Genomic DNA, 23,567 nt, shown 5'->3' with positions numbered 1-23,567 from the left:
AAATAACCTGATAATAGTAGAAAATTGTTATAAGTAAACCTATCCTATTAATATTATAAATGCGAAAGTTTGTGAGGATGTATGTGTGTGTATGTTTGTTACTCTTTCACGCAAATACTAGAGGGTAACTTGGTATAACACGTAGGATAGGTTTTATCCCGGAAAACCCACGGGAACGGAAACTATGCGGGTTTTTCTTTGAAAACCCGGGCGAAGCCGCGTGCGAAATCCTAATAATAGATAATACTATTTTGAGTAAACTATCATATTTAAACTGTATTCTATAAACATCCTAGTCCATTTAATTTACCTAGATTCCAAATACGATAACATTACAATCACAAATTTATAAATACAAAAAACGCTCTATCTATCACAGCCTAAATATCAATGCTTTAAAAAAACAATTGACTCTTAGATACAATCTACTCGTCCTAATGGGCTATTGTCTTTTCGGAATTTCGAATTTCAAATGACCTTTTTTCCACCGAGATTTTTTAATTGTGGCAATTTTTACGAATGTCACTTTACGCGGGAACCTTTTAAGGGGACACGATTTTTGTCTATGCCCACTTTGTTAGTGATTACTTTGTCTATGGCAATTTTTCTAACACGATAAACTTAATGACGTCTACGTTTAAGAGGTTCAGGTGTGTTCACTTATGTAGATTGTAACTAATGTTATTAACCGATTATAGTCAAAAATATGTATTTATTAGTGAAACAAATATCACAAATATATATATAATGATTTTGCTCTTAGGTACTTTTGATTTCCCTGTGTTGTGAAAATCAGAAAATTTATAAAGGAAGAAAAAAAACTAAATACTTAACTAAATCCTGAACACAAACTGGACAAATTAATATTTTATCTTTCAAGTCTTACATAGAATAAATTTATTTCTTTTTTGCGCTATCCTCATTCTTCTCACATTTCCCTTCCTACCAGGTTGCCTGGCAGAGATTGCTGTGTAGCAATAAGGCCGCCTATTGTGCAAAATTTTTGTACTTTATTTGTTTACAAGTACTACATTTCCTACATTGTTTAATGTTTTGTGCAATAAAGTGTTATAAATAAATAAAAAAACGACATGTGTCACTCGGGGACTGCCGCGGTAAAGCTACCTATTGCATGCTATGCCTTCAAGCCACACCTCCGCCCGTCCCCGTGGGGAGCGTGAGGTTTTTTCGTTACGGAATTTCTTGATTCGGTCCCCGCGCTCAAGGCCCGCGATAGAAGCTATGCAATAGCTAATAAATAAACATATATTAACAATTTATATAGCGTTTTGAAAATTACACAATCGACTGAACTTTCTTAGACTCTTAGTAGACCTGGATAATTAAGTATAATAATATATTCAAAAAACACATGTTCAATTTCTCAATTAAACCTTTCACAATTACAAACTATCCTTCAAAACGCATTTCATCCAAAACAGTTCACAAAATCATTGTCACCAGGGTGTTACCCGACAAAAAAAAATTCGAAGAAACTTGTAACATTTTCTCGAAACTAAACTCGTAAGCACGTCACAAAAACTGTCATTAGACTAACTTTCGGCTTTTTCTTGTTTTGACTACTTTTATTATAACTGGCCGCTCGTCCCGGCTTTGCTTGTAATCTGTACCTACCTACTTAATATGATAAAACTGAAGAGTTTGTTTGTTTGAACGCGCTAATCTCAGGAACTAGGTACCTACTGGTCCGATTTGAAAAATTCTTTCGGTGTTAGATAGCCTGTTTATCGAAGAAGGCTGTTAAATCTATTGACTTGTTACGTTTTTATAACCTAGACACATAAAATGAAATTTAAAATCACTTAAAATGAATCATTCAATCATGTGATCAAAAAGGATCCTTCAATAAAATTATTTCATTAAATTAAATAAGCTGGTATTCCAAGAACAATATTGATAAGGACATCTAATAAATATGGCGGGAAAAAATAAAAAGTAAAGAAAATAAAAAAAGTATTCTTTCAGAAGGGGCCAATGAGAAATCTCGGACGATACGCTTAATGTTATACCGAAATTTGAAATCGGAAATTTAGAACAGTGAGAAGAATGGAGAATCTTTGTAAAGTATTTTTTTTAACAAAGAATCCACATACAACATACCTACAATAGAGTTATAAAATTATGTTTTTAATGTAACAAAGACACCTTGACTTTTTACATTTTTAACATGCTTTTATTATGTCATGTATGTTTTTATGATTGAATTAAAACATTGTAGGTAAAATTATTAAGGATAATACAAAAATTTTCATAATATAATTCACATTATTTATTATTTTAAAATAATTAAGCACAGATCAACAGGAAATTGATAATTTGACATTTATTTATTTAGTGCATTTAGGATGACCAACAATCAACATGACATACCGTATGGAAAGCTTTTTGAAACAGCAATCATCGACATAATGCTACATTTTTTTATAAACTGATGAATACAAAAAATACTTCATAGAAATAAGACTCAAAAATAAAATTCAAGTCTTTATTCGCTTTATGTAAATATAATACATAGGTAATAGGTATATGAATGACAAACACTAATTAAGTTTTAAGTACAATTTTTTTATTTGGCGCTTATAATCTACCCAAAATGATAATTGAATGTAATCTCTATTCCACCTCTGTTCCCCTCCGTACAATATTGCCGCCGATACAATTTGAAATAAGAACGAGATTCTAAATTCAAATCTCATGGCGAATGTGAATATTTTTTTTTAATAATTTAAGACGTTCCGTTTAACGCTGGCCGATAAAGTGTTTACCGACTTATTTGCGTTTCTTTTTTATTTTTTTAATTTATTGTTATGTCATTTTAAAGCGAACCTCTCGTATATATTTTTGTTTTATTCTGTCGGCTTAAATACGGTTGTTTGAGTTTATTAGTACGTATTCTGTTTGGAAAATTACGTTCCGTTTTGCATAAATGAGTTGGTAATTTATATAAATTTGTTAAATATTATGTTTTTGAGAAGCGATTTTACAATTTGTGAGAGAAATTACGGTTTGGAGGTTTTTGATTAACATCAGGTAAGCAATATGAAACTTGATACTGAATTACTGAGACCGAGAGTTTTATTATAAAGGTGAACTTATGGGTTTAATATATTATTAAATAATTCTATCTATTTATTTTCAGTAGACATTGGTAGTAGGTATTTCAGTAGACATAATTTTATTCCATTACACTAAAATAGCTAAACTGAATTGGATAAAGTTTTAAATGAATCTATTCTAGATTCACATACACATTTATGTATACCAATGTTATAAAGCTGTAGAGTTTTTTTGTTTGTTTGAACGCGCTAATCTCGGGAACTAGGTACTGATCCGAATTGAAAAATTATTTCGGTGTTAGATAGCCCATTTATCGAGGAAGGCTTTATGCTATATCATCACGCTAAAACTAACAAGAGTGGAGCAATGCGGGTGAAACCGCAGGACACAGCTAGTTTATTATATAATCAGGATCACAGATATATAAATAAATAAATAATAAAAAAACAAAGTATGAGAACCAAAAAGTTGCAACTCACTATTGAAAAGCGATTGAGACGAACAAGGTAACAACTAAAATATAAACATACACAAAAAATATTACATTTTGGGGCGTAATTAGATGGGCCTTTGTAGGCGGACTGCTCTCACGATAGTTTGGCTTTATTGGTACATGGGTTCCGTAGATATTCTCTTACATACATAGTACCTACTTTAGTGTATCTGTGGTGATATTTAGACGTGAAAAGTTTGTTTGTTTGGTTGACCGCGCTAATCTCAGAAACTACACTACCGATTTCAGAGTTTGTGACCACACTCCTCCAAAACCGACTCCTCGCCTCCTCTGACCGAATTCTTAATTATTTTTTTTGTATTTAATAAATCTGGAAATAGATCGGAGATTGATTTTTATACCCCTAAAAGAAAAAATCTTTCCTGGCAGAACAAGGATTGCGGGTCAGCAAGCATATATTATGTACAATTTATCTAGGAACTATTTATTGAGGATTTAATTTTAATCACTACATAGTACCTATATACCTACCTAAAACAAAGTCGCTTTCTCTGTCCGACGAAAGGACATAGCCCTTTGTATGCTTCAATCTTTAAAACTACGCAACGGATTTTGATGCAGATTTTTTTAATAGATACATTGATTCAAGAGGAAGGTTTTAGTATATAATTTATTAGGTTTTAGACAAAGCGGGCGAAGCCGCGGGCGGTTATCAATAATATTCAAATAATCTACAAAGTAGGTATCTATTTTATGTTATACATGGTTTTACATAAAGATTAAAGACAGAGTTACGATCAAATCGATATCATTAAAAACTTACGGAACCCCAATAATATAACAAAGTAATAAATAAAAACATTATGTCATGTCTGTCTGTGTGCGTGATTGCCGCGTAAATTATCACTTCTGTTATTTTTATATGTGTATACAGGGTGCTTAAATTTTTAACTTTTTGAAATTCATATCGAATTTTGAAACTTATATGACTTTAAGTTAATCAATGATTTCGATTCGATTTTGATTACTCTATTCACATAAGTATGAACGTTTACTTACTTTTATTATATTAAAGCATTATTAACCTTTGGCTATTGTTTTAACTAAATGCAAAGTTTATACGCCTTTCGTGGCAAACGGAGTCATTCATACAAGAAGTATAAAAGACTATGAGGTCCTCTTTTTTATTTAAATATCTAATAATCAACGAAGGTATCTATATGTACAATGCACATAACTACAGCAGACAGCTAATCAGGAATACATTATTAAACCGTATAAAATCATCAAATATCCAATTCCTAAATCTAGTATTTATTTATCTTTATAAAATTTATATCATATTAAAAATGTACAAATAAAAATAAATACTTAATTAAAAAAAGAGCATCCTATACAGCAATAACACGAATCGAAAGCCGAAATACACAATATAAAAAATCCAACCTCTCGCTCTTACACACACTAATAACTATCGCCGTCTCTTTCCCCCGCCCAAAATTAATTCACCATCATAAAATGAGCTCCACATCAAAATGGGTGTAGCCTTTCCGGGGATCAGGGGTGAATAGTTGAAAAGGGACTAATAATTTACTTGGGCACGGTAAAATAATAATTATCTTTGGTCGTTTTACTTTTTTTTATTAACTGTCAAATTATTGTACCTAGGTAGGTGATAGGGTGCATATGGTGTAATAATTGTTAGGATTTTTCAATATTTCAAAATCTTTATACCTATTAATTTATATTTTTATACGGAAAAAGCTGTTTATCTAATGTAGGAGGAGAAATTTTTTCTTTGTCTGTTACAGATTAACTTAAAGTTTTATCAAATGAAAATAAATAACTAAATTATATGCGAGTGAAATACGCTAGTATACTGACGATATTTATCTTTATATAGATATTATTTAGAATTAAAGAAAACGTACGTAACACACCTGTATTAGGTATTTAAAGATTAAAATAATAATCATTATGGTTGTTTATTCATTATTGCTACAACTTAGGTAGGTATTTATGAACTATGAATACCTACATATTTTTTTAATTGTTTAACAATATAAAAATGTAGAAAATAGGGTATCGCAAATCGCAATATAGACGATGTCAAATTAGAAAATAATTTGTAAAAATTCATCACTTTTATAACGCTTTCCCAGAATTTGTAATTTTGACCCGAAACTTCGTAACTATACATATAACTTCAATTTCTATATTAATATTATAAAGCTGAAGAGTTTGTTTGTTTGTTTGAACGCGCTAATCTCGGGAACTGCTAGTCCGATTTGAAAAATTCTTTCGGTGTTAGATAGCCCATTTATCGAGGAAGGTTATAGGCTATCATCACGCTACGATCCAACAAGGGTGGAGCCACGGGGGTGATACCGCGCGGAGCAGCTAGTTTATCAATAAAGTTTCAAAAACAATTATCATTTATCATGTTTATTCATTATCAAACAAATATTTTATTACAAATTTTGGATTTTTTTACAAATTTTGATGATTTCAAGTTAAGTACTTGAAATCATCAAAATTTGTAAAAAATATCCCAAAAAAGCGCCAAAAATATCCACCATGCTGTCAATCGGTCCGCCATGTTGGAATTATAATCAAAGCGGTGTATCTTTGTGAAGGGATGACTTCATATAATTCTTAATAATCTATGCTTTAAACTCTATGGTCTATGGTCTACAATGACTATATATCTATGGTTTTAATTATCTTTTTTTCGGGACCGGTAAATAAAATTCGGAGAAGGTTTTCGCTCAAGTCGTAATTTTTATTTGATTGTAGGTGATTTTTTAAGTAAAAATTAAAATATTATATTCAAAAGTTAGGGATTATAAATATTGTCAACTGTTTTATCTTGGGTTTAGTTTTCTTTTGGATTTTCTAATCATTTGTTATACCTACTGATTAAAACAACAATTATTCACGGCTAATTACTCCCACGTTGACTACACAATTAAAAAGTTCGCATCAATTTCGGCGCAGCAAAGCGCAGAGGGCGGTCGGGCATACAATAGCACTTTTAAAATCACCTATAATTTACGGTCTTCCCAAAAAAAAAAAGATACAATATTTTGACATTTTCACCGTACCATTGAAACAGTTATTTATGTGTGTCGGTATGTTTGTGTGTTTTTATATATTTTTTCGATACACCTGACTCGGACTGTGGGTGGTCTCAATAATTTTTACCAGTATAGAAAAACAACGTATTAAGATATTCATATTTTTATTATTATTTGATACTAGCTGCTCCGCGCGGTTTCACCCCCATGGCTCCACTCATGTTGGTCGTAGCGTGATGATATATAGCCTATAGCCTTCCTCGATAAATGAGCTATTTAAAACTGAAAGAATTTTTCAAATCGGACCAGTAGTTCTTGAGATTAGCGCGTTCAAACAAACAAACAAACTCTTCAGCTTTATAATATTAGTATAGATACCTAATCTCTAATATATATAAATCTCGTGTCATAATGTTTGTCCTCAATGGACTCCTAAACCACTCAACCGATTATAATAAAATTCGCACACCATGTGCAGTTCGATCCAACTTGAGAGATAGGATAGTTTAAACATGTAGGTACCACGGGCGAAGCCGGGGCGGACCACTAGTATTAGTATAGATTATAATGTGATTTTTTGGTGATAACATTTTGGTTGGTTGGTTTTAGATCCGTATAGGAAATAAAATATAAATAAAACAATATTATGCTATAATAACCGATTAGGTATTTGAATTCAAATTTAATTATTTTATAAAAAATTAAAACGAAATTACATTTATTTTAAATACCTATATATACCTACTTAGTTACTTGAAAGATTTAAGATATTATTAGAAAGATGCAGAGACTACAGAACAACTTAATTTATCTTTAAAACTACGCAACGGATTTTGATGGTTTTTTTTAATAGATAGAGCGATTCAAGAGGAAGATTTTAGTATGGGCGAAGTCGCGGGCGGAAAGCATATAAAATATTGTATTTCCGCCCGAGGCTTCGCCCTCTTTTTCTAAGAAAACCCCGTATAATTCCCGTTCCCGTGGAATTTCCGGGATAGAACCTATCCTATGTGTTAATCCAAATTACCCTCTATATTTGTGCAAAATTTCATTGTAATCGGGTCAGTAGTATTTGCGTGAAAGAGTAACAAACATACACGCCTACACATACCAACAACCATCCTCACAAACTTTCGCATTTATATAATACTAGCTTTCTACCCGCGGCATCGCTCGCGCAGTCAAAGAAAAACCCGCATAGTTCCCGTTCCCGTGGGATTTCCGGGATAAAACCTATCCTATGTCCTTTCTCGGGTATCAAAATATCTCTTTACCAAATTTCATGAAAATTGGTTCAGGAGTTAGGCGTGATTGAGTAACAGACAGACAGAGTTACTTTCGCATTTATAATATTAGTATGGATTAGTAGGATAGGATAGGATGTAGATTTGTAGACGTAACAACTTACCTTACCTTTTCCTGGCCCCTATATAATAAAATTTTGGTGTTCCTATATAAAGGTACCACACCTATAAATGTATAGAATGCGTTTAATATTTAGATCATGTGTGAAAAATAATTAATTTTATGCTTTGTTACAGGTACGAAGGCGTTACGGTGCATTTACATCAAACGAACACAGAGCTAGAGCAAGAGCATTCTTTCGTGATCTTTTAGTAAACGAAAACTCGTATTCAGTGTTGTTCAGTATTAGAACATTGCATAGAATCTTTTCGAACGCACTAAGAACAACGAAAGAATGCTCTACCCCTGTTTACACTAAAATAATTTGACATAGTGGGGTTAGAATGAGTATGCGTTTGATGTAAATGCACAATACACTTTCACGCCTAAAGAACCACAGCACCGATATGGATGGAATTTGGAATGAATTTCCGTCTGTTTATAATAAAAATATTCTTTTTTCGTAATTTTATTTCTTGGTAACTGTAAAACTTGTAAATATATTTTGAAGTGAAACTTCTTTATTCGCGTTGAGAAAGTTTCAAGGTCGCGTCATGGCAATGCCGTCACGTCATGGAGTAAGGCGACAATTTTGTGATTATCTTTAAATCTTGACAAAGAAGTTTCACTTCTGACACGTGTTCTGGGCACACACGCTCTTTTTTTATTGGTACATACCTATTTTCCCTTCTAAAAATATTGTTTTAGTAAGTTTCCTTACTGCTTTGAATAAAGTCATTTTTTTGGAAATAAACGTCGTGTTTTTTACTCACCTTATATCTACTTACCTATCCCTTACCTAAGACCTAACTTCATAGGATTAGATAATATACCCTACTTAGACCTTAGTACTGAATTCACAATATTGTAAATTTCTAAACATGATATCAACACTCTAAAATAAACATACACGCCTACACATACCAACATATATACAGGGTGTATATTAATAATATACACCCTGTATATTAATAATAATAGTACCTATAATAGTTGAATAAATAAATATTTTTGCATGAATTTAAATACCTTCCCGAAATCTACTGATTTCAAAATTTCATAAACCTAATAAAGCTATAGTTTGTTTTTTTGTTTGAACGCGCTTATCTCAGGAACTACTAGTCCGATTTGAAAAATTATTTCACTGTTACATAGCCGATTTATCGAGGAAGCCTTGTAGACTATAAAATTACACTCAGGCCAATAGATGCAGAGCAATGCGAGTAAATCCGCGGGGCACAGCTAGTCTCTACATAATATTAAACAAAGTCGTTGTCGTTGTCTGTCCATCCCTATATTATGTATACTTGAGTTTGAGGCAGTTTTTTAATACAGAGGTGTTTCATATAATTTGTAAAGTTTTAGATGAAGCGGGTGAAGCCGCGTGCGCAAAGCTAGTCCTCCAGCTAATATTAATACGATAAAGTTTGTAACTGTAGTTATTAGTATGTTTATTTCTTCAAGCAAAAACTGCTGAACCGATTTCCATGAAATTTGGTACACACATAGCATAACTTTAATTCACACAGGATGGTTTTTATTTCAAAAATCAGACGGGAACGGGAACTATACAGGTATACCATGAGTTATGACTACGCGGGCGAATCCGCGTGCATAAAGCTAGTTACGACCAATAGGATCATTTCGGGTAAAACCGCGGGCCACAGCTAGTTATAAATAAATCACAACAGACGGTAACATGAAGCCGATAATTTCGGACATGGCGTCCATTTCATGTCTGCTAAAACTGCGGTCAGGACCGGACGACACCTGACGCCGTGGTCGCGATGACCGCCAGATGTTAATAATAACTAATATTTAATTGTATAAATAACATATATAAATAATATATATAACATATATTGGTTTTGGTCATTTTGCAAAGAGTTTTTTGTCCATTCTACGATGTACTGCATTCGTAAGTATTGTGTAGGATGTTGAAAATGAATAAACCTAATGTTCGAGTTTGAGTTGTTATATTGTGTTCTTAAAACCAATATTATGAGATCAACCATGTTTTAGTGGTATCGATGGCATAGTTTTTGAAGGATATTTATTAGCTATATTTTAAAAATATCTGTTTCTTACGCATTACTAGATGTAGCCACATAAGAAGCCTATGTGTACCTAGATAATAATCATCTACTTATAATCTACCTTTGTACTAAATTACATGCGAATCCGATAAGCTGTTTACCTAGGTACGCCTGAAACTATAACATACCTACCTACCTCTTTACCAAAGTAGAAGAATTTGTGAGAAATATGCAGAAAATAAATTTAAATAAAACTACGCCTTCTTAAAATTTAACAACTAACAAAAACATGACTGTAAACTATTTCTGTACCAAAGTACCTATCATGCAGTTTCGATCAGTAATTTCTATAGGCGACTACACCACCGAAACTAGCGCCCCCCCAACATTTTATTTTTTTACTCCTAAACCAGATCAAATTTAAAAAATCTAGCTCGGTACTTTGCTAGTATATTACTTGTAGTATTTTTGGTATTACTTTTCATTATTTTGCATTCGGTAAATTAGGAGAACTTTTGATCAAAAGTTCTCTAGAATAATGAACAGTTAGAATAGTGAAAAGTAATACCAAAAATACTACAAGTAATATACTAGCAAAGTACCGAGCTAGATTTTTTAAATTTGATCTGGTTAAGGAGTAAAAAAATAAAATGTTCGGTGGCGCTAGTTTCGGTGGTGTAGGCCTCTTAAATTGAAACACAAACATTCTAATAAATATTCGTATTTATAAGAATCAATAAATGAGCCCTTGAAAATAACACAAGCATATTGACTCAAATTTAACGGGAATCAAACCGCAAGGCATACAATGTTGCTGCGGTCGCAAATTCGTCTTTTTCCGTATCAAATTAAATGTGGTTATTGTAATGTATAATTTAATTTTTGTTTAAACCGCGTCTTGTTAAGTCTTGTTTGTTTGATACTTGTACAGTTGAGGTAATTTGGGTGTTATTTTTTGGTAAATGGGGATGGTTTTAAAATAAAAAACTACCTATGTAGGTGTTTTTTATGAATGAAATTAGGTAGGCAGGTGTTTAGTATATAGGTAATTAGTGTATATAATATGTGTTTCGATTATCATTTTTCAACATTTTTGTCCAATTATCTTAGACATAGGTACTTAATTAGGTAAACAGAAAAGGAATTAGGTCGGTAGGTATTATGAGAAGATAAAAAAATTGTTGTTTTAATAATTTGTATATTTTTTAACATTTATCATACTATCCAATCATACTGTTCATTATATACTACAATATAATACATTTGTTCTATTCCAAACAATGTTAATACAAATATATAATTAACTAATATGATAATTAAATATTAATGGGCATTTTCACAAAAATGTACCCCCTCCTTGAAAAATATATTTTTTTTGATAGTATTATATTTTAAACTTTTTTTGGTCTCTTTAAAACGGAAATTCAATATACTTCAAGAAAACATATAATATGATGGGTTTAAAATGAGAAAACTGTAAAAATAATAGGACACAATGGAAAGTCTCGCAATTTTATATCAGTTGTGTGACTATATTCAGTAGCTGGAAAAACAGTGCAAAATATAAGAATTTTTAGATATTGTTTATTTATTAACTTAAAATCGTTATTTTGTATATTTTAAACACTCACTATTCCCAACTTTTGGATCTAAGCTAATTAAAAAAAACAATAGTATATTCAGTATTGTGACTCTGGTACTTTAACTGTCATTATTATCTTTACATTGAAAATGTTAGATACTTTTTTAGAGAAAAGGCAACAAATATTACACTTATGTATTATTCTCCATTAAAGAGACTGATTTGAAGGGCATTAAATGTAAAATCTACTGAAATATTTAAAAAATTCAGCTCCGTAATATAGGGACAGTCACACAACCGAATACCCAAAAAGGGAAAGGGTGCGTTTACATGGCGAAAAAAAAGTACGCAGGCACACATAATACTTAAATATAATTATAAACTTAACTTAACTTCAAACTAAATTATCACAATCAGTTCGGGCTTAAGCCATCACATTATTATTATTTATCTAAAGGGTAAATTACTATCAAGATTCAAGAATAAGAAGTCTCTTTTATGTTTTATATTGGCACTAATCAAATTAATCAGTCGATAATCAGTCTTCGTGATTCGTTTATAATATTAACCTTAAATAATCTCAATCACCATATTGGATAAAAAAATCTTGTTTCAGTGGACGCTGCAAACACGAAGGTTAATCTGTAAATAAAAAAAAACCAATGAAAAATATCGTGAAAAAAATTAATTTTTGTTCCCATATTATCTTTAGTACTTACTTATACAAGGCACATTGTCTAGAGTCTAGACTCTTAGTTCTGCTGGCTTATTTTGTTTCTTTTTCTGCATAATGCTTCTTTTTTTTCTTCAAAAAAAAATTTTACTTCCTCATGCAAAATGATCAATCAGCTGTTGCGGTTTGTATGGGGAAATAATTTTTATTTTTGAAATCTACTTTTTGCCGTAGTTTCCTACTCAGTCAAAAATGTCTTGGAAAAATATTTTTATAGCTCAAGAAAATCGCCATGTAAACATTGCTTTATGTGTTCAGGCATGTTGTGACTTTTCGTTCAGCGTATATGTGACCGCTCAAATAGTCACGCAGCGGAAGTCACATTTGATAATCCTCTAGTAATAAAAACGGTTTAAAATATAACCACAACACTTATATTCATCAAAACTTTTGATCAACTTACATATAAAAACATTTAAAACAAAATTAACTAAATACTACAAGATAAATAGATAAGCCAAAATATGGTCACATACCTGAATGAAGAATTTGGTCCCTGCGGCTTGCAAACACGCGTGCACTCCTTCTAAGCAGTTTTTTGACCCTGAGGGCTTCTAACCTGATAAGTTGCATAGCAGTAGCTATGGTGTTGACAGTAATGCAAAAATATTTGAACCACAGTAATTTTCTTTTTAGAAAATCGGTGACACAACTGAATGTTCCGGGAAGGACAATTTTTTTGATTTTATTTTTTATTTTTTTATCTTTTATTTTGTTATATAAGGTTATTATATTTTAACTATTATCACAGTAACTGATTATCCTGGACCAAATAAAACCTTAAAAGATGGTACCTTTCTTACAAAAAAGTTAAGAAATAATTTAATAAACGCGTAAGAGTAAGCAGGGGACAGCGTAAAATTACCCTTTTTTCAATTGTTATTTATGATTAACTTAACTTTATTTTAGATTTTGTCATAGTTTTTGTTAAAAAAACAAAATATTGTATACGTATAATCACTTTGATAACATATATAAATAAATCTGGCAACTACTTCATTATATAGAATTTAATGAATTCGAGGGACAGTTGAAAATCAGTATTCATTTTTGTGTAAATGCCCTAATACACTTCAATCGAGTCTAGAGCGACATCTAGTGTTCAGTAGCTCTATTATTTTAAATAGTTTCTAAAATGAACGACAGGTGGCGTTAAATTTAATTATGTAACGACATCTAGTGTTCAGTAGCTGTACTACTTAAACAACACATTTTGTCACTGTAACAATAGTTTTTATTGACGCCGCTAGATGGCGCTAAAACTAATCATGACATTTTCAAGATGAAAAGTAAAAAATGATTTTATTATTTTTATACTCTAGTTCTATACCTATGTAAATTGCTAATTTAACAATTTACATAACTATGTATGATGGTGTGACATTTATATGATTCCATTACAACGCCATCTTTTGATTTTCGTTTATAGCAGAGCAGAAATACTTTTCTGCCAGCCAGGACTCGACAGTCGACAATATTTTTCAGATATTTGTTGAATGAAACGTATGATCCAGTAATTTGAATCTCGGTATCGATGTAGACAGCAAGGATTTTTATTTTTTATGAATTTTAGTAAGTATTTTGGTAAGTAAATAAGGACTAATTGGACCTAGGCGGTAATTAAAAATATGTTAGGACGGTTAGAAAATGCTTCTAGAATTAGTCTATCTGAATAAATAAATGTTTGAGTTTGAGATGGTTTGAGTTAGCTAGGTCTTATTTTATAAAATAAGATAATGTGGGCATTAGGAAATATGTTTTGACTTTGCTGGAGCTTCAACTTGACTGTGAGCGTTTTCATCACTAGCGTTCGCCCGCAGAAGCTACATAGTATAAAACGAAGTCGCTTTCGTTGTCTGTCCATCGATATATTTTATGTTCTATGCAACAGATTTTATTTTTATGATAGTGTTTCTTGAGGAAGATTTAAGTACATTATATATCTATGTAATTTGTTAAATTTTCTACAATTCGGGTGAACCACGTGCGGAAAGCTGATATATTATATGTAGCCTATAGCAATACTTTTATTGATCTAGTAATTCAGAGAACTCTTTAACCTATTGGCTATTTAAATTAAAAGTATAGATTTGCGTCATGTATTATTAATTTACAGTATTAAAGGAGATCCAAACTAGGCTGTTGCCTGTGTATTTGTTTCTGTTATGACGGGATTTCAGTAATGTACTGTACCTAGCACAGTGCCACAGAATACATAATAGTAGCTAAACGCTAAGTGCCACAAACTTAACTGACCGGTGACCCGGTGGCAAAAACAGAAACTACGTGCCGCCTTTTTGAAATGTCACATTTTCACAGACTTTTCATACGGAATATTTTGTATAAATAAAAAGTTACTTTTGTTAATTTACACCATTGGCAATGACGTTATTTTTACCCTTGCATCCGGGGAAATACTATTTAGCGGCACTAAAATCGACATCAGTGACACCGTCACCGGGTCAGTTAGTTTTGTGGCACTGTACTATAGTACCTAATCAGTGATTTTGGTAGCGAGGAATACCAACCAATAGTGTCGCTTAATTCAAAATTAAAAAATTCTTTATTTGGAACATATAAACACATTTTATGTAAACTTAATGTGTAACCAATAGCGTAGCGATATGATTGGTTTTTTACAAACACATTCGCTTCACATCTTCGCACATTATTGGTGAAAAGTACCCAGGTTGGTTTAAGGTAAGAAAATAAAACAAAATGTACATAATCATTCATTTATTACATAATTCCTATAGTATTCGTATATCACACAGAGGAGCTTACTTACAACTACAACACAAACATAATGTATTAGAAAATACAAAAATACAAGGATTCCGAATGATACTAATAAAATGATGACATTCGACAAATTCGTTTTTGAAGATAATATTATATAATTCTTCTTCTACAATATTAAATAATTCTTAATTACGTAAGTCAAAAAATAAATGAAATTAACTAAGTACTGTATAATATTGTAACATAATAATTTTCCAGTGAATATTTTATGAAATTAAATAAATTACACATTTTTTATCTATTTACTTCGATGAAAATATGTAAATAATAATTGAATATTAAATAATTTTAATTAGAAATATCGATAGAACAAAAAACATAATTTAAATATCAGGAAAGATGTTAATAGATAAATGTTCGATGAATATTATTATTTTAGGAAGTAGAAAAATTTATATACAACATTTGAAATGCGTCTTATATTATAAAATTGTATTAATTCATAATAATACAATTAAGTATACTATGTACAAAATGACAGGAAAACATTACATTATTATTAAAAATCATTTTTTAAATCTAAATGCATGTCACAAACTAGTGCAAAATAACATTTATAACTGCTTAGGATAAAAAAAGGAGTGTGTGTACTTATGTACACGCGTTAGAAGTTATATTTCTTTGGCGTATGGAAAAAAATACTAGAATATACAACTTGAACATAGTTATCAATTTTCATACCACCTAGAACTAACTTCATGCTGTTAAATTTATGTGTCATGTGCGCGCGCATCGTAAAAATTCACTCTCATCATTTTTCTCCATCGCGCCAAAAGAAGTATAACTTCAATAATTCTAGGATTCACAGAAACCTAGGACATCGTGTCTTAGGTCTCCTAATAGTAATTAGTACCATTTCATTTTAGGAATCATAAAACTACTTTCTTCTTAATTTCGACTGGGAAGAAGTAACTATATACCTATAAATTAATATTGAATTTTATTAATACCCATCCAGCCGTTTGCGTGATGGTGTAACAAACATACAAACTTTCACATTGATAAATAGGATAGTTAAGTACAGGATTTCTTATAAGGGCATTCATACTCTTAAATAAAATCTAATTACTTAAAATGTGATGTTTATCTATGTGTTTATTTGCGTAGTTATCTAAATAAAATAAGCACATTTCTAAGTAAAATTAAAAACTTAAGTACGATTTATTTTTTCTCGCGCCATTTCTCGTTCATTAATTCAACATTTTAAACCCCTTTTACAGAAATTTTCAAAGATCCATCTATTTTTTACACGCTTTATATTAGCTTCACCTGTATGTTTGTATGTTTGTAACCGACTTCTTTGGGCGCGATTTTGACCCACTTTAAACGGCCAGATTTCGTTCAAACTTTATAGATTTACTAGCTTTCCGCCCGCGGCTTCGCCCGCGTTTTCAAAGAAAAGCCCGCTTAGTTCCCGTTCCCGAGGGATTTCCGGGATAAAACCTATCCTATCTCTCAAGTTGGATCGAACTGCACACGGTGTGCGAATTTTATTATAATCGGTTAAGTGGTTTAGGAGTCCATTGAGGACAAACATTGTGACACGAGATTTATATATATTAAAAAGAAGATTGAGGACCGATGACAATACACTAATTTGATAAAATTTTCTATTTTTAAGTTCGGTTTTCTATAAAAAGCGTGTTTTTTAGTTTTTTTTTTAACTATTATTATTTATTAAAGGCAATTTTGTTCATATTTAGAATTACTTTAGACTATACTTTCGTCTAAATATGTAAAAAGTGTCATCAAATATTTATAAATATTTATCATCACAGTAACTACATATTAGTAAATATGAATTATTACATTTTAATTTTAATGCATGTTTGTTTCTCTTTTATAATTTACCCCAAAACGAGTGAATCTATTCTATTGAAATATGTTAGAAAATTGATATCACTACAATTTTCGCGTTAAAAAGAAATTACAATTTGAAACCAAACCTCCGAAATGGCTTGATTGATTTTAATGAAATTTCATGTGCCTGAGGTAAAAAAAGTGCATTCATGTTTTCTCTATTACTCTTTCTTGTTACTACCTACTTATCTTAAAAAGTAACAAGTGATAACTGCGTTAAAAACAACCAACTTCAAACTTGCACTTGCAACATTTACAATTTATACAGACAAAATTTGCTCATAAAATAAAAACTACTGGGCCTATCTGAATAAAATTTTTATGGGACCAATTCGACACCATCCCGCATCGAACAAAAAAAGAATTACGTAAATCGGTTCAGAAACCTCGGAGTAATCGGTGTATATACATAAAAAAAAAAAATACCGGCCGAATTGATAACCTCCTCCTTTTTTTTGAAGTCGGTTAAAAATATAATTAAACACAATAAAACTATTTATTTCGTTTATTTATTTTATTCCTATAATATTTATACTTAAAACAAATGCAATAAAATAATATGTTAAGAATGACATGTATTGGAAATATATCCATTTTTTTAACCAGAGTTTAAAATTAACCAGCCGTTATGTAAAAATTAAACGACTGTTTTATTTTAGACTCTAGTTAGACAGTAACATAGTTTTAAAATATAAATAACTGATTTTGTTACATAAACTCAAATACTGTATGTTTGTATGCACATAACTTGGTAAAGGCTCAATCGTTTTTAGTGAACTGTGTAAATTTGAAAAATTGACATAATTCTTTTACAAAAAGTTACTATGTACAAGTTACAAATATTATTATATATAGCATACATACAAAATTTTCCCAAAGGTAAGTACATAAAAATCTATAATTCAGAAGTATGAAAAAACTTTATAATATTCTCAATGTATGTACCAGCATAACTTCTAAATGCCTGAACTGATTTTGATACAGTTTTAAAGTGCATTTGAATAATTCTGAATGTAATTTCAAAAATTCATATTCCTTCTTCAGATAACAGAGATAAAATATGATATTAAATAGTTTTGATAGTAATAATGTTTATATTTATTAATTTTACATCCAAAATTACCCTTAAAACACACAAAAATACATTTCAATACATATTTAAACTATGTATTACTTTTTAATTCTTAACAAAATCAGCAATATTATAATAACAATTGACATATTATTATGTATGAAAATTTACTGTCTTACCACAAAAAAGCTTTAGACAGGGTTTAACTTTAAGCGCGGGTTCTCTTTAATCTGGTTTTGTCGTATTTCACATAGACAAATATTAAATTGACAGATCCCTGGTTAAAGTTAAACTGTGTTTAAATTGTTTTGTGGCAATACCATTTATTTTTGGTGTGTTTCAATACATTTTCAAATTAATACAATTAAGTAGACAGAGTCAGGTGCAATATTAAGTATAACATAAAACCACTTATTTCTTATACTTGAGATAGGAACTTAGTTTTTATAATAATTAAAATTTAAGGCCAGTTGCAGAGCTTGACCGACCATCAGTGCGTACGTCAGTCGCGCTTGTCATATGTATGGAAATTCATAAAACCGTTCATAGCTAGACCGACCATACGCACGCGTATTTCCATACATATGACAAGCGCGACTGACGTACGCACTGATGGTCAGTGAAGCTTTGCAACCAGCCTAAAATATGATACAAACTAAATTACTTATATTTTGTATAATAGCGGATACATACTGACAAAATTAACATATTATAATTAAATTAAAATAATGATTATGATATAGGGTGTTTTTTCTAACAGTGTCCAAAATTTAATAATTTAAAATTAGTAGCATAATTAAAAAAAGTCCCATGTCCCCATAGTGGGGTAAGGGGCAGATGCATTATACATCTGTTTCACTGATCGATTTTCTTTAGGGACAAGTAGGTGATCAGCCTTCTGCGTCTTACCAGACCGAGACATTTTTTTTTTCTTCGTCTCCACCGGGGATCGAACCCAGCCCCCCTAGCCAAGTGGCATTCTGTTAGCGTAGCGTTCAATAGAATAGACTACGAATGAATGAGATTGACGTAAGCTGTAGATACGTTTATCTACAGCTAGATATGTTTATCTACAGCTTACGTCAATCTCATACATTCGTAGTCTATTCTATTGAACGCTACGCTAACAGAATGCCACTTGGCTAGGGGGACTGGACCCATCGGTGCTACGCTCACGCGTCAACCACTGTACCAAGGAGGCGGTCAGTTTCAGTAGCATAATTGATTGTTGAGAAATGTTCTTAGTTCTTACTCTCAAATATTTACAAACTATACTTTATAGTATTTTATTTCATAAAAAATTGGCTACATACTGTTAGAAAAAACATACTGTATGTTTAAAGTATTGTCACAAGCAAATAAAACTTAAACTTAAGTCACTAAGTGAGGGTAGATGAACATAATATTTTATAACTACCCACATTTTTTGGGGAAAAAATATGTTTCAATTGAATTCTAGCAATATTATAAATGCGAAAATTTGTGAGTCTGTTTGTTTGTAACGCACAACTATGATTATTGATTTTTAACATGGTTATAGTGATAATAAAAATATTGTTATGAATGACAATGTTTCATACTATTCAAGTAGCCAGCTTGATAATAGATATTTTTATCTAATAAAAAGGTATTTAAGTACAAATAAAATGAAATAATCACATTTAAACTCTAACCATAATGTCCAATGATCAAACACAGTAGCTACCAAACTGCTGTAACATATTAGATGTTTTTTTTAAAGAGAGATAGCTCACATTCCTTTTTTATACAGACTTCTATTTATTTGACATAATCATACAGACATGATTGCTATTTCGTAATTTCATTAGAAACGCCCAAAATTCTATTACATTTTATGGACCCTCTTCACAATGGGCAGTGTTGGCCCAACAAATGATGGTCGATATTTGCCTATGAAAAATCATCTACAATGACGGCCAATCATAGACAATTAGGCTCTACACTATCGCGATTGCCTCTACTCGCCCAACACTGCTCATTGAGAAGGCCCATGACGGTGTATTTAGATCAAAAGAACATAGAGCATTATTTAGTGATATTTTAGTGTAAACGAACTCATATTCAGTATTAGATCATTGCATAGAATCTTTTCGAACACACTAAGAACAACGAAAGATTGCTCTATGCCTGTTTACACTAAACATAGTGGGGTTAGAATGAATATTCACTCGTTTGATCTTAATGCTGTACTGTATTACACCAACCAATTTACACCCAAAAAGTCAACTATTAAAAATTACATTTGAAAGTCAATACTGGACTTATTTAAACATAAGTACGTACGTACATACCACTGTTTCCTTACTATGTACACGTATCACTTGCGGTCACTTACACTTTGTCACTATCACTTGCGGTCACTTACACTTTGTCAGTATCACTAACACTTTGTTATTATCACTACGATTATCACTATCACTTAGCCGAACAGGGTTTTCAGGTCGTGTTCGTAGAGGGCTATAACCAGCATGATACCTATGCCGCTAGCCAAGCCCATCAATTGTAGGAAACATTGGCATAGGGTTCCTTCCTTGCTGTGGGAGGTGCTTAGTTCTGGCATCTGGAAGTAAAAAATAGTATCTTAATATAATAATATATTATGAAATATTTTTGGCATTTAGGATATTAAACTGTCTGACATGTAAATATAGTTTTCTAAGTGTAGTGTGTGTCTAGTGTGTTTTCTAAATGTTTAGTAGAAAATAGCAGTTGATCTGGCATATAACTATAATGTAACAGGGTTTGTCTGGCATATGTCTATAGTGTTGATGCTGCATATAACTGTATTTATCTATTAAATTACAAGGAGATTGTATTTCGAATTGTTTTCATAAAAATTGTAATTAAGTTTTTCGCTCTTAATTTAAACTACCCAAGTGTCAAACCATCTAAAGGCCTATTCCACTACCCCTTCCAAACACTCTTTTCGACCCCCAACTCACCATATCAACGAGTGCAATATAAATAAACATTCCCGCAGCAGCTGCGAACAGCCAACGCGTAGCAGACGGAGCATGTCCTGCTAACACACCGCACACCATACCGGCTAGGCACAGTGCTGAAGGTAGTATGTTATAGCACACGGCCCGTTTTTAAGAGTACGGCGAGTCATAGTGTCCCCAACACATGGTTTATGGTGTTGACCGTAACCCCTCGTGACCAATACGACCCTTCCGACCCCGAACTCACCATATCAACCAAGGCAATATATAGAAACATGCCCGCTGCAGCTGCGAAGAGCCAACGCGTAGCAGATGGAGCGTGTCCTGCTAACACACCGCACACCATAGCAGCAAGGCAAAGTGCTGAAGACAGTATGTTGTAGCACACGGCCCGTTTTTAAGAGTACGGCGAGTCATAGTGTACCCAACACATGGTTTATAGTGTTGACCGTAACCCCTCGTGACCAATACGACCCCTTCCGACCCCCAACTCACCATATCAACCAAGGCAATATACAGGAACATTCCTGCTGCAGCTGCGAACAGCCAACGCGTAGCAGACGGAGCATGTCCTGCTAACACACCGCACACCATACCAGCAAGGCATAGTGCTGAAGACAGTATGTTGTAGCACACGGCCCGTTTTACGGACATGCCCGCTTTTAGGAGTACCGCGAAGTCGCCTGTAATTTGATAAATGTGTGTTATGAATAGGTAAAAGTATAGATTAAGGGTGCTTGTCCACGAATAATAGCGCTTCTGAAATGTGCTTCTAAATATCCAATGCAATGTGAAAAAGCACCCTAAATAGTAGATAATATTATATGGATGTGTTATTAGCGTATTTTTTTTTTTGTATTCGTGCAAAAATATATAGGGTGGAAATTTCCTTTGTGCCTACATAAAATACTTTAAATCCATATAATTTAGTTCCGTTCTTGGGTATGTCCACAGAAGAGAGGACTTCGAATTTGATATGTAACTTGTGTATAATAATTTTACGTCATCGACGTAATATCAATAATTTGGTACACAGATTTCAATTAAATTTATTATGGTACTAGCTGTTCCCCGCGGTTTCACCAGCATTGCTCCGCTCCTGTTGGTCTTAGCGCGATGATATACATATATAGCCTATAGCCTTCCTCGATAAATGGGCTATCTAACACCAAAAGAATTTTTCAAATCGGACCAGTAGTTCCTGAGATTAGCGCGTTCAAACAAACAAACAAACTCTTCAGCTTTATAATATTAGTATAGATTATTAGATTGTAAAAGTGTGACGTCAACAATTTTCACTTTACACATACAACGGGGCTAATATCAACTTTAAATAAGAGGGAATTTAATACCTAACTTAAACTCAATCCGAGTTAGAAAGCCTGTACTTAGTAAAATTAGACGGAAAGTAGGTTACACTGTTATATCTATCGTCTGGGTCAGACGGTGAAATAAACATTTTAAACTATTATTATTGAGCATTCCTATGCAATTTCTAAACGTTTAAAAATTATATAATCTATGAACGATGATGACATTTGTATAGTCTGTGTTATTAAAATAACGTTATAAATACAAATAAATTAAATAGGACTCGAATATTCTATGTTCACTACATAACATAAAACAAAGTCGCTTTCTCTGTCCCTATATCCATATGTATGCGTAAATCTTTAAAACTACGCAACGGATTTTGATGCGGATTTTTTTTATAGATAATATAGTGATTCAAGAGTAAGGTTTAATTATGTAATTTATTAAGATTAAGACAAAGCGGGCGAATTAAGTTGGTCGAAATTCAACGAATTGTACAAGTTAAAGTGAGTCGGTCAAAATTCGACCAATTGTACGAGTTAAAGCGAGTTGGTCAAATTTAGTGGTCAAGTCACTCACCCAACTCATGCGGCAACTCGTGGCATAATACTGCAATGGCTGTTGAAAAACCACCGGCGATGTTCGATGCGAATGCAGCGCCTGAAATTGTTATAATAATCATTTTAAAATCATCGACATACATCGACAAAGTATCGACATCACTACATGCGTAGTACCTAGTATAAAACAAAGTAGCTGTTGTGTAAACCAAATATTTAAACATACACAGAGACGGACAGATAGCGATCTGTGCGCCTCTGTGTATGTTTAAAACTTTTAAATTACGCAACAGATTTTGTGTGTGTGTGTGTAAATGCTAAACACTACAGTGACTTACCGATCGCCATGCCATCGGTGAAGTTGTGCAGCCCGTCTCCCATGATCACCATCCACGCGACGGACAACATCGAAGATGACGGCGCATGTGTGTGTGAGTGAGTGTGTTGAGTGAGTGTGTGTGTGTAAATGCTAAACACTACAGTGACTCACCGATCGCCATGCCATCGGTGAAGTTGTGCAGCCCGTCGCCCATGATCACCATCCACGCCACGGACAACATCGAAGATGACGGCGCATGTGTGTGTGAGTGAGTGTGTTGAGTGAGTGTGTTGAGTGAGTGTGTTGAGTGAGT

At 32.2% G+C, this 23,567-nt stretch overlaps 1 protein-coding gene across 5 annotated transcripts in view; it reads right to left on the bottom strand.

The window, feature by feature from the left end:
• Positions 1 to 20,524: 20,524 nt before the first annotated feature.
• Positions 20,525 to 23,567, bottom strand: part of LOC123704101 (zinc transporter foi) — a 47,844-nt gene continuing 44,801 nt past the window's right edge. For all 5 annotated transcript variants that reach the window (XM_045652369.1, XM_045652374.1, XM_045652371.1 and 2 more), the window contains exons 6-8: positions 22,955 to 23,035; positions 21,557 to 21,744; positions 20,525 to 20,679 (exon numbers count right to left, since the gene is read on the bottom strand). In XM_045652369.1, the coding sequence (XP_045508325.1) occupies positions 20,539 to 20,679; positions 21,557 to 21,744; positions 22,955 to 23,035 (410 nt within the window). In that variant the 3' untranslated portion in view covers positions 20,525 to 20,538. The remainder of the gene's footprint in view (positions 20,680 to 21,556; positions 21,745 to 22,954; positions 23,036 to 23,567) is intronic.

The sequence above is a fragment of the Colias croceus genome, chromosome 28 (assembly GCF_905220415.1).
Source record: "Colias croceus chromosome 28, ilColCroc2.1".
NCBI lineage: Eukaryota > Metazoa > Arthropoda > Insecta > Lepidoptera > Pieridae > Colias > Colias croceus.
Note: the sequence above shows the minus strand (reverse complement) of the source record. Positions and strands in the feature narration are given on the sequence as shown.